The 15579-nt window shown below is 38.6% G+C and overlaps 1 protein-coding gene across 2 annotated transcripts; it reads left to right on the top strand.

Moving 5' to 3' along the window:
- The first annotated feature begins 6681 nt into the window (after window positions 1-6681).
- LOC126600850 (ABC transporter G family member 22-like) lies at window positions 6682-13741 on the top strand. 2 transcript variants are annotated; one of them, XM_050267534.1, is made up of 11 exons: window positions 6682-6850; window positions 7472-7850; window positions 9982-10055; window positions 10727-10962; window positions 11086-11241; window positions 11410-11593; window positions 11683-11994; window positions 12075-12362; window positions 12572-12856; window positions 12944-13051; window positions 13173-13741. In XM_050267534.1, exons 2-11 carry the CDS (start codon window positions 7472-7474, stop codon window positions 13392-13394), a joined length of 2244 nt encoding a protein of 747 aa, XP_050123491.1. In that variant the 5' UTR covers window positions 6682-6850; the 3' UTR covers window positions 13395-13741. The 2 variants fall into 2 exon arrangements, with proteins under 2 accessions (XP_050123491.1, XP_050123492.1); XM_050267535.1 differs by lacking the exons at window positions 6682-6850; window positions 9982-10055 and having other exon boundaries at window positions 7706-7850.
- Window positions 13742-15579: the final 1838 nt, after the last annotated feature.

Below are 15579 nucleotides of genomic sequence, written 5' to 3'. Positions count from 1 at the left end.
AATTGGAGGCATTTTCACCTTATTTTTCTGCAGATTTGACATTTCCTAACTCAAATCTCGCGCTCGGAGTTTACCACACTTCCACTACTCAAATAGACGCATTTCATCCAAGCTCTTCCAACCCAAATGACAAACAACACTAGTCCCGACAAGTCATAGAGTTGATAAGCCCCATCGCACAGCAGACAACCTTTGTGAATCAGCTCTTGCAACGTGCCCTAGACGAGGTATCCTGAAGTAGGATAAGGGCAGACGACAAACCTCTCCAGCAACATCCCGGTAAGCAGCTCTTCGACCAGCCATGAACTGAGCGTTCGGGTAGTGTACACTCTTGGTTGGGCTCCTAAGATAGCGTATACTCTTGTCTTAACGAGCAGAGAAGCGTGCACTCTCGGCTAGGCCTACAGACAAGCATACATTCACGGTGAGGGCCACACTCTGATAATCAACATGAGCAACCTTTGAGGCGAAATGTTCATTCGCAGCTAGGCCCACAATGAGCGTCATCCACCTCACATCGAAATAGGCAACACTACAGACGGAGAGAAACAATCACTCAATCATGTTTAAGTTCAACTGGCAGCCTGCGAGAAATTCACTCACCTGCTAGGAATGTACCACATGCAACGCAGCCACGACATAGACGAGCTGAACACACGGAAGAGCAACCTAGACCAGCAGGTCACAACCAAGGGCAACCGAAAGCTCAGCTGCCATGCTAAAGGAAAATTCAGGAAGAATTTGAGAGGTTCCTGACCGAACGATTACGCAATTTCCAGCGCAACGAAGCCACTGACAAAGCGCTCCAACGAGACATGACCAACAAAAGTGGGTCACCTTTCATTGACAAGATCGAGCAGATGGGACTATCACACATAAATTTTCGGATACAAAGATTACTTATGTTCTGACAAACGCAGCAGCTCAGCCTAATGATGCACCAGGGGCAGACAAGTACCAAAAGGACATACCAGCCCAACAACCAAGAACTGAAAGCAAGTTTTGTTCTCAACACTCCAGATAATTCAATATTGAAGCAACATATCACCAGTAGCCGAGCATCAATGACCTAGTGGTCCAATTCCTCCTGCTGCGCACAACCTGGCCCAAGCCAGCCCCAGCTCTGCGCTCACAGCCGTGCCTACCTGCTCCACCGCTCCTGGTAGCCCTTGATCTATCACGATGGCTCTTAACTGTGCTGATCTTGCACCACCGCTCCCAGTCGTCCTGATTTTGCCATATGGCTCGCCCCGACTAAGCCTACAACACTTCAAACTTCAAAGTATCCAACGACGGAGTAGAAGACAAGGCTTTATTAGCAGCTCCTGCTAGCGAAGGCCTTAGCGGTGAAGCAGCTTGCAATCCATTCAGATTCTCAACTGATCACCAACCAAACCTCAGAAGGGCACACGACGAAACATCTAACGATAGTGTAATACTTAAAGAAAGTATGGGAGCAACTCATCACGCTTCCCACGTACACCTTTACGCGAGTTCGACAAACTGTTTGAAGTCTCAAGCAGATCATCGAACAAGACCTCACAGGCTGAAGATTATTTCAGTTGTCCAACTTTTCTCAGTTGTGCTCACTACAACGACTTCCATGCTCTCCAGTGCGAGAGGATAAACTAATTGCTCTAGTGCGAGAGGATAAACTAATTGCTCTAGTGCGAGAGGATAAACTAATTGCTCTCCAGTGCGAGAGGATAAACCAATTCCTCAACACCCATATAGGTCTGCTCTCCAGTGCGAGAGGATAAACTAATTGCTCTTCAATGCAAGACGGTAAAACAATTCCCCGACACCCATATGGGTCTACTCTCCAATGTGAGATGATAAACTAATTGTTCTCCAGTGTGAGAGGGTAAACTAATTACTCTCCTTTCACATCTCGGCCCGGGCCCCCACCATATCCCGGGTTCGACTCCGTCGTAGCACGATATTGTCCGCTTTGGGCCCCGACCACACCCTCACGATTTTGTTTCTAGGAACTCACACGAGAACTTCCCAGTGGGTCACCCATCATGAGATTGCTCTCACGCGAGCTCGCTTAACTTCGGAGTTCCGATGGAACCCGAAACCAATGAGCTCTTAAAAGGCCTCGTGTTAAGAAGAGGTGGCCATGTACATATAAGGCTTAGATGATCCACTCCCCTAGGCGATGTGGGATGTTACATCTCCAATGCAAGAAGGTAAACTAATTCCCCGACACCCATCTGGGTAAGCTCTCCAATGCAAAAAGGCCATATATCTCAAAAGATCGAATACTTGAAGACCAACTAAGCAGCAAATGGTCAGGGGGTAGCAGCCACTTTGCACTCAACAATTCGTTCATCTGACACTTCATCTTTAGCAGCTTTGATCTTAGCAGCTCAATCCTCGATTGCTCCATCTACGACAGTTGAGAAATCAAACTCAAGTAGTTTCATCGTTTTTGGCAAGCAGCCCAAACGTGGTAGCCCAAACTATGGTCCATGCCACGCCACTTCCTCGGCCCATGCTAAACCAATCATTGGCTTTAGTTAAGTCGGGTAGCATAAGTAATGGCCCATGCCACACCACCTCCTTGGCCCATGCCAAGCCGACTCCTGGCCCCTGCCAGCCGACGTGCCGCACCACCCCGACGATTGCCCCATGGCAGCACCACCCAAAAAGAAGACAAATAGGATTAAGTTTTTCTTACATCAGTGCGGCATAGAGAAGACAAAGAAATCAACGGAAGACGGTTCTTTGCATGGGCAAGCAAAGAAGAGTGTTATGAGAGAGGGAACAAATATCCTCTAGTTTTTTCTTTTTCTTGTAGGGATAAAAAATTACCCTCCGAAGTTGATTTAATCCCCTACTTAAGGTAGACTTAAATAAGCTTTTGTGGAGTAATTCCAAGTGAGAATCTGAATCAAAGTTAGAGATCTCTACACTTGTTGCCCTTTCCTGCAAGTAGTCCAGCAGGTGTAGGGGCATTTGTGGAGTAAAAAATAATCGAGAAAAATATGGAGGCGACACATGGATTCTTGGGTGAAAAAGATGAAATTACCCTCGAGACACACCGGAACTCCCATGCGTAAGAAGTAGATAATAACGGCTCAATCAAGGTCAAATGTGATCAAAATAAGTATTTATTCAAAACATATTTCATCAATCCTCATCAAATCCTCCCCACAAGGCAACCCCTATTTATTCTTTTCAAATTAGGATTAATTACTAAAATTAATTGATTAATTTTCTAATTAATTGATTAATTTTCTAATTAATTTCCTAATTGATTGCAAGATATTATTTTGACATAATATCTTACAATTAGAGCCAAAAACCACCATAAGTGCCCGGATCCCTTTTCTCCAAATAGGGCCAGCCACACCCTTATATGTAGCCCCTTATTTCTCCAAAAACCTATGTCCAATTCTCTTGCAAAATTCTCCAAATTTCTCTAAACACTTTCTCTCTCAAATTCTAATTTTGGCATTAGAGGTTTTTCTGCCAAAACCCCCCATTCATCGTGGGGGCGTGAGACTCTTGGCCTTGACCTTAGGTGCTAATTGTTTTGCAGGTGCATTTTCGTCCAGGAAGGAGAAGGCGAAAATTTGCATCCACAACAATCTTATTCTATTTCCTAGAATATCACAAACTAAATTCTAAGATGCATAACATAATTGAACTATCTTATTCTACCTTTGCTTGCCTTCACTTGAGTCCCACCAAAACCATCTTCATGTGTGTGCCTTCGTCTTTGTTGAAACCCTAAAAACAATACTAATTGAAGAAAGTTAAAGTTGTAGCATAAAATAAATTGACAATATGAGAATTAGTCTTACTTTTCATAAGTTTATTCTTCCATCAATATGGAATTCATTCTCAACACGCTTCCACATGTAGCGAATTTTCAAGCCTAGCACATGAACAATACAAATGGGGTGACGCGGAGCACGTGTGATCATTGGGCTTGACACATGAGACAACTTGCTTTAATATCATGAAGAAAGTTGGGGTTTCATCATAAAACCAATTGGTGCTATTTACGAAGAGTGGTCCAATTTCTTATAAGCCTAGCAAGATCCCTTCTCCTATCAATGTGAGATTCATCCTCAATAGTAACACATGTACACATAAACCCTAAAAACAGTTACTAATTCTCAAACCATACGTTATATACCATTAGGTGTCTATATATAGTCTAATAAGTTTAAATTATGATTAGTGGCTTATTAAAATAGTTACTTGATGAACACTATATAATAAGTTGATCACAAAAACATTCTAATTTGATTGATTTTTCCTGCTAAAATGGATAATCCATGATAGGAATTAAATGAAATTCATGCAGCTGATTAATTATTAGGACAGCTAATCTTACGGTCCCAACTGCCACGAGGCGAGGATTTGGTGGAGCAATCGAATTCGAGGGTGACCAACTATATGGAACAAGCACCGCAGCAATGACCTCCCTTAATCCTTATCATCAGGAACCACCAAAACTGTCCTTTTGGGGGCTACTTTTTCTTCACACCTCCAGCTATTTCCCGCACACCCATCACCTCCTCCCTAATCCTTATCATCAGGAGCCATCAAAACTGTCCTTTTGGGGGCTACTTTTTCTTCACGCCTCCAGCTATTTCCTGCACACCCATCACCCAATGGTCCATCACAGAGGAAAAGGATCCGGATTATAAAGGTAAACGATCCTCTCTGGATTGGGGATTCTAAAGATCTAGTAATCATGATCGTTCATTTGTTAAATTTTAAATTTTAAAATAATTTTTAATCGCACGATGTATGATAAGCGATCATGATCACAGAATCCTTAGGATTCTCAAGAAAAGATTCCGTCATAGAAACCATTGAAACCCTCCACCCTTAAATTATACGATACCCTTCAAACTCTATACGAAAATTATTGGGTATCATGTATCAAATTTTTTTTCTTTCCTTTTTTCTTTTATCAAGATATCAAGAAGCTACTAGGATAAGGAATTATCCCTACTCAGCTTGGCAAAATAATTTCGATGATGCTACTTACAGTTCTATTCAGATTGCTCTGATTAAAACTTTCAGTGGGGAGAATATTGAAATTTGGCCAAAGACCCCAACAACCACAGAGCAAATTCAATGATTTTGAATGACCAAGTTGCATTCGTGAAAATTCTAACATGTATAGCACCAAAAGAGAACTTTTGTCATTCTGTCGATATTTTGTGTAAATTTGTAGCTTGTCCAATTCATATTTGTATTTTCTTTTGTTGATGTGGTGCACAATATATACTTTATAAGTTTTTATCTTTAGACCATTGGCCTAATACAACCTATAGATGCAATTGCCTAAACTTATAATAACCCTTTCATCCAATAAAAGATGCTCGTAAAAATCCATATGGTGGCGGAAAATGGAGAAAATGTCGAATTATACAATTTTGCCAAACACAAGACTATAAGACCAATGGTAATCTACGTAATTTATGAGCACTTTTTTTAACCGTTAAATGTGACGAATTTATTCTATATTTAAGATATAAAAGGGTGACTACCATTAAATGTTAATATAAAGGTTGAATTATATATGCTTGCATTGCTCTAATAAGGCAGCGATCCAATGGTCTGGAAAGAGTATAGTTTCCCTCTTTCTTTTGTTTTCTTGACACAGCATGAATTTCTCTTTGCAAGCTAATGCATATGCACGCCAAGGGATAAGATATAGCAATCTGTATTATTATTTCTTGCTCCGTTTACCTTTTCGTTCATATGTCTTTCTTTTTTCTTTTTTTCTTTTGTCAAAAACTTTCATATAAGTCAGAAACAGTGTCTAAAAAATTGAAAGCATCCTTTCAAAGTTGATTGGTCAAAAATTGTGGGAGGTCGGCCAATTACAATGGAAATTTTAAATCTGAACTTACAAATTTAAGTTGTTATACATAAATAAGTGAAAATTTTTATATTCGATTCTTAATAATATTAATGTAAATAATATAGCATATATTAAAAAAAAACTCAATAGGTTATATTAGTGATTGAGCAATGTTATAAAAATTCAAGAGGATAATTGACTAAAATTAAAGTTTAAAGAAAAAATTAGCAACTCCTTACAAGTCGGGAAAAGAAGAAAAATCGACGACTACCTCAACAATTTTTCAACAATGTACGAGCATATGTTCTAAAATTAATTATATTTGTATATATATTGAGAAGGAAAAACGTGAACCGTTTGTGAGCAAAATACCAAAAAGAATTTGGTGCCCTCTTTAAAGGGTAACCTGAGACCAAACCAAGACCTCATGTTGCCGAGACATGCAGGCCCTCCAAACGAAGGAACAAAATTCATGGTCTCTTTCTGCATTTGGGTCACTTGATTAGGCGGCACATCATATCCATCCTAAAGAGGTTAAACATCATCAACGTCAAAGGTTTCCCATTTGATCACTCACAGTAATGTTAGCAATTGAACAAAATCTGCAGATTCAAATTCAATTCCACGAAAAAACAGCTCCACAAAATCGTCCTAACACGTGTACGACAATGATGCAGGGATGGACTCACTCAACGAGTTCAGATTTTGATTGATTGATTGATATCATTGCCCCATCCATTTATCATATCTCATAATATTTTATATGTTCGAGTCAAGTTAATATCAATATTATGGAATTACATGTGTTTGATAAATAATAACCAAGTACAGGGGTACTTTGGTAACTCCCATTCCCTCTCTGATTGCATTTTGCTCTATTTATGAGAAGGGGAATGCGCACCCCAGTTGAGATCATGTTCTCATACCTCCGAACACCAGAGTGGAGCTCTCCTTGTAGCTAGTCTTCTTCTACTCTCAGCTCATTCCTTTTTCTGTCAAATAATTGAGAATAAGGTATGGAGCGGTTACTTACTTGCATTTGCATGTTTTTCGTTCGATGTTCATTTGGACTTACAAAATCTCAAATTGACAAAAAATAACAGTTAAATTGCTACCATGTTAAAGTATATGACGATGCAAAATGAAGCCAACTATATATCTTTCGATCTAGTGTTTCATTATACATTATGATTTTGAACTTACATAAGTAAACTATGATGCTGGCAAACTTATTTTCTTCTACATCTAGATATTTAATTTGTTTATATACATACTAAGGACATATATAGAAGATCAATTTATGATTAGGTTTCTGTATATGAACCATGCACCCCTACTTTTCCCTCTCCTCTCCGTTTATCTACCGAAGCCCCAGAAATTAAGTTTTCTCTCTTTAAACTTCCAACAAGACATCATAAATGCTCCTACCTTAAAAGTGCCCAAGAGGTAGATATATACCTACCTCATCCAAAAGTTTACAAAAAAATTGTGCTTCTGGTTTCCAAATTATAAACCCGTGTAATTTTATCATTACATTCACTCATTGAGTAGAGGTACATCTCGTTTTTGCTCAATTATATATCACCTGCATACACAAGAAATTAGCTAAATTTGTACATATTGTTTTGGTGAAAGATGGAGAAACCAAACTCATCTGGGTTGGCAAGGACCAAGTCCGAACAATTGGTGGAAACTATAGCCGCGGCGTTCAAGTCACCTCCGTCAGGCGATGCCACTTCAATGGTTGAAGGCGGATCAACCCTATCGAGGAAGTCAAGCCGGCGCATGATGGGGGCGTCACCGGGGCGTGGTAGTGGCAGTGCTGGAAAAAACACACACATTAGGAAGTCTAGGAGCGCCCAATTGAAGCTGGACCTCGATGAGATCGGCAGCGGCGCTGCCTTGAGCCGCGCCTCTAGCGCCAGCTTAGGGTTTTCATTCTCCTTCACCGGCTTCACTGTGCCCGCTGAGGATATCGCCGACTCAAAGCCTTTCAGCGACGATGATGGTTTACGTAAGTACTTGACACTTTAGTAAATTTCATGCAAGTGCTTAGTAATTTTCACAAACAATAAAATAAAAAAAAGTAAAAAAAGGTCTCAACAATTAATTAATATATATAGTCCGTGCTCGTCACCCACATGCATATATCGATTAAAAACACTATAAGTTGAAGAAAATTTACATATTAGTTATTTACTTATGATCTGTTTGCGGTGTGCATATGTATTATATGACATGTTTTTGCATTTAATGTTTTTTTGGCTATGTTTGTTATTTTTATTTTGTAAATTTATGGTGCATGTTACTCTCCACTCTCCTAACCTTTATTTCCCAACATGTGACTCCACTCAATAAAAAATTTAATTCAATATTAATTTCCGGGTTTTATATATAATATTTTCGATTTGAATAAAGTATAATATAAGTTGAATATACATGTATAAATAATGTTATTATTAATAATTCAAACGATTCTTCTGAAATCTTTTGTGTAAACATAAGTAAGGAATTTCACTTACTAGAATATAGGACAACTTTTTTTTAATTACCAGTAACAACTTCCGATAAATACAATATCTGTTTTGACATTTGGGTCATTTTACAAAGTGTTAAGCTAGCTAAATGAAGAGGATGGTGTCTGAGATTGATTGGTGAGTCCTAGCCAGCTAGGATAGAGAAACTAAAAGTAACTCTAATGATAACCTAACATTGAGTGATATAAAAATATACGACTCAAAAATCCACATGGCACGTAGCATTGAAACACCAAAAGTGAGCTTTTGGTTGAGGTGTTCACTTGGTAGCTAGAGAGAAAGAGGCCACTGAGGCAGCTTATGGAAAAAAAAAAAAAAAAAAAAAGTGAACAGTCTTTACAATGACATGGAAATGTGAAGTTAGTTAGCGCCCCTGCTCCCAGAAAATAGGAAAATTTTGTCTTCCTCCCACACACTGATTAAGAAATCTTACCTACAAAAAATAAAGGACAATTTTCATTTTCTTACTTTCGAAATTTTCACTTTATTACTCTTAATTATTTTCATGCCTAAAGTTACGTTTTTTTTTTCTTCTTAAAATCATACATCTGTTAGTCTAGCAGTTGAGTCATCTGTTAAATGATGATGTGGTGCATGACTAGACACTGACTATGTAGAAATGTGACCATGTGGGCCCCACATGGACATATAAAAGAATTGAAAATATTAGAACTTTTTTTTTTTAACAAAGTGAGAATTACCAAAAAATTGAAGAAGAATACATTAATTCAATTTAACATTTTACATGAAACTGTTTTCCTTTAGAATTACATAAAATTAAGTATTAAGTCTTGTTTTGTTCAAAACAAAAAGTATTAAGTCTTGTATTGTTTGTGTAACTATATTTTCCAATTTTTCCTTGTTTTACTTCTCTTTGAAACGTTAGGATTGGATTGAATTGAGAATCGACTTCATGTTTTTTACTAGAACAAAAACTAGTCATGTGGGTCCCAAATATAGGTGAAATAAGACTAATCTTATACCTAAATAAGACTTTTGGTCTAAAGAAGATGCTGAACACTAAAATATTAAATTTAACATTAAGTTATAGTTTAATAGAAAATATACTTATATATTATTGTTAAAAATAAAAACACAAGGATAAGATAGATATATTTTTTTAACTCATTATTATTAATGAAAAGGAAAAGGGTTCGAAAAAGTTAAGTGCAAACCGAACTAGATTATGAAGGCCTTCAAACTCTGTGTAACAATTTTTCTAGCTGTAATTTGTGCCTCTTTCCAAATACGGGTTCGTCATCCAAGGAAGAAATGATTATTGCACTCATAAAATCAAGAAAAATGTTAGGGAAATTAAATTTGTAGACAAAATTTTGTAAACTAAATGATATGGAAGTGGATGATTGGATTATTATGTATGCGTTGAGAAACGTGATCATTACTTTTGGTGACACATCATTTAGTTTGCAAATTTTGTCTACAAATTTAGTCTTCCTAGCATTAACCCTCATAAAATCATCTAAACAATGTTTATTGCTTGTGCCACAAGTAAGCACTGTTTTTAACACTAGTATTCAGCTGCTACCAGTCAAATAATGCTAATTAATAACAAACAAAAAAAACCCTATTATCCAATGTATATTGCAGGAGAAGACCTTGAAGCTGGCATCACCAGGAAGCCAAAATTCCAAACAGAACCCACACTGCCATTATATCTCAAGGTTTTTCTTCCTTTCAAGTATTTACGTACACAAGTTACAGCTTACGAGTTGCCATGTTTTCCATGTATGCTTTTCTTCTCCCTTTTTCTCCCAAAACCCTTGCAATATTTGCAAACTGCATCTGCCGCCGCCGGTGTACGATTCAAAAACCTGTTCGGGTTCAACCTTAGCATCGATGAGAAATTGATGTGATACTTACTGTATTTGGTCAGGCAAGAATGGAGATTGATCATCTAGCTAAACACATCAAAGGGTGGTCCATAGAACATGGCTAGCAATATATTAGTATGGTCAGGTTCAGTCTTGTACAGAATTTCATTCTATATGATGACTTGTTTGTACAAGACTTGCCCTTTTGTTTCCAACCCAAAAAAGATTCATCATATAACTAAATCACATAATCTACTTTTATCTAGGGTTCTAGAACTACAGCGAATCGCGGGTTTTACACCCTTCAGTAACTAGTTTAGAAATCGGCATTGATTAGGGTTTAGGGACACCAAAAGCATCAAAGGAAAGAAGGATATGGACAGTCTGATCTGTTAAGGTTCTGGAAAAGTAATTAATTCCTTATCTTTCGACTTTGCAATAAATTTGAATCATTAATATAAGTAACTAGTTAGGAATCCTAGTAATGAAGGCTAAATCTTGCTGTTGTTTATTTATCTCAGTTCACAGATGTGACATACAAGGTCATTTTCAAAGGAATGAGGACAGCTGAAGAGAAGGATATCTTGAATGGGATTACTGGTTCGGTTAACCCCGGTGAAGTTTTGGCCCTGATGGGACCATCAGGAAGTGGAAAGACCACACTCCTTAATCTTCTTGGGGGCAGGGGAAGCCAAACCAATGTCCGCGGTTCAATTACCTACAACGATCAGATATATTCCAAGTACCTAAAGAGCAAGTATGAATCTGGAACCAAGTTTTTTCACCTTGATAATACATAGAGTAAAATGTATAGGAGAAACAGAAACTATGTGGATAGGTATTATAATGGTCATGCATAATGACATGAAACATATGGCAGGATAGGGTTCGTGACTCAGGACGACGTTCTATTTCCTCACCTTACAGTGAAAGAGACATTGACATATGCAGCCCTCCTACGACTGCCAAAGAAATTGATGAAAGACCAGAAGGAAAAACGAGCGATAGAAGTCATCTATGAGCTAGGCTTAGAGAGGTAAGTTCTCCTTCTACCGGTTTCTGTTGGATTTTGGGATTCCTTTAAGTATTGTCATCAATGGAATACCTGAATGATAGATATAGATATGACGAAGACTATTTTAGGAACTACCGATTTTGTTACTAGATTAAAAATCCAACCTGCAAAAATTCTTGATATGCACAGGTGCCAAGACACTATGATCGGTGGCTCCTTTGTCCGTGGGGTATCAGGTGGAGAGAGGAAGAGAGTTTGCATTGGCAATGAGATCCTAATCAACCCTTCTCTTCTGTTTCTGGATGAACCAACTTCTGGCTTGGATTCTACAACTGCATTGCGAATCGTTCAGATGTTACAAGACATAGCAGAGGTATGCAATTAGAATAGACATTCACAGACGCCAATGCTGTACTATTAATATGAACACAAAGCAAAAAGTGAACTTCGTTTGTATGGCAGGCTGGCAAGACTGTGGTGACAACAATCCACCAGCCATCGAGTCGACTCTTCCACAAATTTGACAAGTTGATCCTTCTCGGGAAGGGAAGCTTGCTCTACTTTGGAAAAGCATCAGAAGCAATGGTGTATTTCTCATCCATAGGATGTTCTCCACTTATTTCCATGAACCCGGCAGAGTTCTTGCTAGACCTTGCAAATGGAAATTTAAACGATGTTTCTGTACCATCCGAATTAGAGGATAAAGTGCAAATGGGAAATTCAGAAGCAGCTGATACAAGAAATGGAAAGCCATCTCCGGCAGTTGTGCAAGAGGTAAATCTTACGGGACACAAGTGATTTTTGTTAACAAGAGATGGAAAGTATACTTATATGGTGTTTCTATTTGGAAGCAGTATCTTGTGGAGTGCTACGAGACACGAGTTGCAGACAAGGAGAAGAAGAAGATTATGGTTCCCCTTCCCCTCGATGATGAACTGAAGTTGAAGATTTCATTTTCGAAGCGAGAATGGGGAGCAAGCTGGTGGGAGCAATTTTCTATCTTGTTCTGTAGAGGAATTAAAGAAAGAAGGCACGACTACTTCAGCTGGTTGAGAATCACTCAAGTTATCTCCACCGCAATAATTTTGGGCTTGCTCTGGTGGCAGTCAGATGCCAACGATCCCAAAGGCCGGGAGGATCAGGTAAATACTTCTCTTGTCAAATCAATAAAATTTAACTGACCCGTTCAATAAGTAATGTTTTGTGTGACCGTCGCATTGAAAAATCTCTCCCTTGATACTCAAACCCTCCTCAATTTACATCAAAAGAAAACCACCACTTCACAGAAAGAAGGCCACTTCATGGAATATACAATCAGTTCTAAACGTACAAACTTAACCCTAAATTGCAGGCAGGGCTTCTTTTCTTCATGTCAGTCTTCTGGGGATTTTTACCCGTCTTCACAGCAATCTTCACATTTCCTCAAGAAAGAGCAATGCTGATGAAGGAACGATCGGCTGACATGTACAGATTAAGTGCATATTTTGTTTCTAGGACTACAAGTGACCTCCCACTTGATCTAATGCTACCGGTTCTGTTCCTCGTTGTTGTATATTTCATGGCTGGCTTAAGGCCGAGTGCTGAAACCTTCTTCCTAAGCATGCTTACAGTTTTCCTCTGCATTGTGGCTGCGCAGGTATGCCTATTTGCAGCTACTAGTTGAGAATATTCTATGAATATTTGCACTACCGTACTTAACTAATTACAAATGGATTCGAAATAGGGACTCGGACTCGCTATAGGAGCTACATTGATGGACCTAAAGAAAGCCACAACTCTTGCTTCAGTAACTGTGATGACATTCATGCTTGCTGGAGGTTTCTTTGTGAAAGTAAGCATACAATCCTCTATTAAAAGCCTATATTTTGTCAATAAATTCATCAGTGAAAATTACAATTCATAAGATGGAAATTTTAAGAGTCTAACTCAACATGTTATTCACAATGTTGTAGAAAGTTCCGGTGTTCATTTCTTGGATTCGCTATATGTCTTTCGACTACCACACATACAGGCTTCTTCTTAAGGTGCAGTACGAACACATCACACCGACCATTCACGGGTTAAGCACAGACTGCGGTTTAACCGAAGTTGTTGCCCTTATAGCCATGGTGTTTGGATACCGGTTCTTGGCATACCTTTCTTTGCGGAGAATGAAGCTTCAAGGTGGGGCATAGAACTCAAGGACGCCTACATCTTTTAAAAGCTATTGTCTAAAGCATGAGTGTCGATATTAACTGAGGAAAACTAGTGAGGTTCCACTGATTTGCAACTTATGCCTTCTCTGTTCCAAGAAGTTTGTTAAATTTTTCTCAGGCAGCATGTGAAAAATCAGATAGATTGGTTGGCTGGCTAATAGCCAAAACACCATATCGAGAGAGAAACTTTAGAGTTGTTTTTGGAATCTGTAAACTCTAGGTAACAGTGGAATTCATATCAGAAACTGTACTTTGTATGTCAATTGTAATCGACGAAAACTCAGTATGATTTTACTTAACTCATGAATGAACTTTATTGAACTACAGGTATGTTTTCAAAATGCTGAAGTTTTGTTTCTGCGAAACGATTAAGTAGGTAACCAAGAACTTCAAACTAAATAAAATTACCTCAAGCTGTCACCCCATGTTAAACAAAATTAACCAAAGGTATTCCTCTGGTAGCATTTGATAATATGGTTTTGGCAAAGAACCCGTCTGAAAGCCTTTTTCCGATGGTCTGACCTGCATGAACACCAAAATAACATAAATAAAATCATCTTTCGACAAATATAAATACTATTATATTTGCGTCATGGGATGATCCCCGCGTGCTAGAGGGGGGGCTCGAAAGTTTGTGTAAGGCATATAGTTTGGATTTGTCTTTTTAGGCATTCAGCGTCCTCTCCGCCGGCCTGCTTAGCGAGGGAGCCATCTTCTTTGGGGTCAGTGAGGACTGAGGAGGACAGGACAAGAGCTTTCACTCAAAGAGGAAACCCCAGCGGAATGGTCAACTAAGAACTGGCACCTCTGCCGTGAACAACTATGATGTTAGTAACATTGTCCCTGTAAACAAAGAATAGATACATTTCGCTAAGGACTCTGCAATTCCTCCACCACCACCACCAACAGGGTGGTTAGTCCAACCAGAATGCCTGTCACATGTAACCTGTCGAAAACATTAATGAGGAAACAAGAGGAAAAGCGCAAGATATGACCCAAAAAAACAGATAACCCAACATGTAAGCTTTGAAATCACAGACAACAGGTTAGTGTTAGGAAACAGAAGTGCAATAAACCTCGCGACGAACGAACCCAAGCACAAGAAGAATAACAATATCATCTAAAAATATCGTTTTATTTTTTATCTTTTCAAGTAACTGCATCAGATTCTGTTTAGGACTGATATCTCAAAACTTTGAAGGTTTCAGTATTGTCAACTGTATCAATAACACCAGTGTTGCAATCAAAACTTGGACTCCAAGCTTCCTCTTTTCCTCCCCCGTCATCCACAATCCCAGAAGCGGTTGGAGCAAACACCTCATGGGTTTCAGCAAGTAATTGCTCTGTAAAACTTGGGCTCCAAGCTTCCTCTTGTACTGCTCCCGGCGACAATCCCAGAAGCAGCAGGCGAAGGTACTTCTAGGGTTTCGGCCTCTGACATACTTGGAACCCAAGGTGGCTCGCCTACTGCTCCATGATAATATCATGAATAGTGATCACATTCACATGTTGTGATTATGACCCTAACTTCTATGATCCCACTCCATCCTCTTTCTTGACCTTTTTCTTTTTGTTTGTGCAGCGCTTGCGCTTCTTCTCCGAAATCGAAGTCGACTCAGAAATGTGACACAACCCGTCAACTCAGAAATCAGTCTTATGATCGTCAATAATTTTGGTAAAGGGTAAGTAGGTCAAACAACTGGAAGACCTAAATTACATGATTTTAAAATAGTTAGTGCATTTATTAAAAAAAAAAAATTTAGTGCCATATGTGAGAAACTTGAATCTTATTGCTCATTTTGAAAACCACTGTAAACCTAGATGGTGTAAATTGTAATTAGCGCAGTTCTTTTGTTTATTTACTTATAGCGTTAGTGAGTTAAATTGTTAAAGGTTAGGAAGCTTTCCACACAGTAAACCCTTAAAATAACCTAACAATGGAGATTCTAAAGAAAAAATATATATAAATCCATCGACCTTTTGCCAACAAATTTTGCAATCTTGAGATAAAGTATCCTAAGAAAAATGGGAGTTCTTTTTATTTTTATTTTTTCTTAAAAAGAGGGACAACTGCTTAAAAAGAGGGACAACTGGTAACAAGCCACGGTTATCCGCTCCTTCCGTGAGGTCGGAAAGACTTTCATCATAAAAAGATTTTCATAAG

The sequence above is a fragment of the Malus sylvestris genome, chromosome 14 (assembly GCF_916048215.2).
Source record: "Malus sylvestris chromosome 14, drMalSylv7.2, whole genome shotgun sequence".
Lineage (NCBI taxonomy): Eukaryota > Viridiplantae > Streptophyta > Magnoliopsida > Rosales > Rosaceae > Malus > Malus sylvestris.
This window is presented reverse-complemented; position numbering and strand designations above follow the sequence as displayed.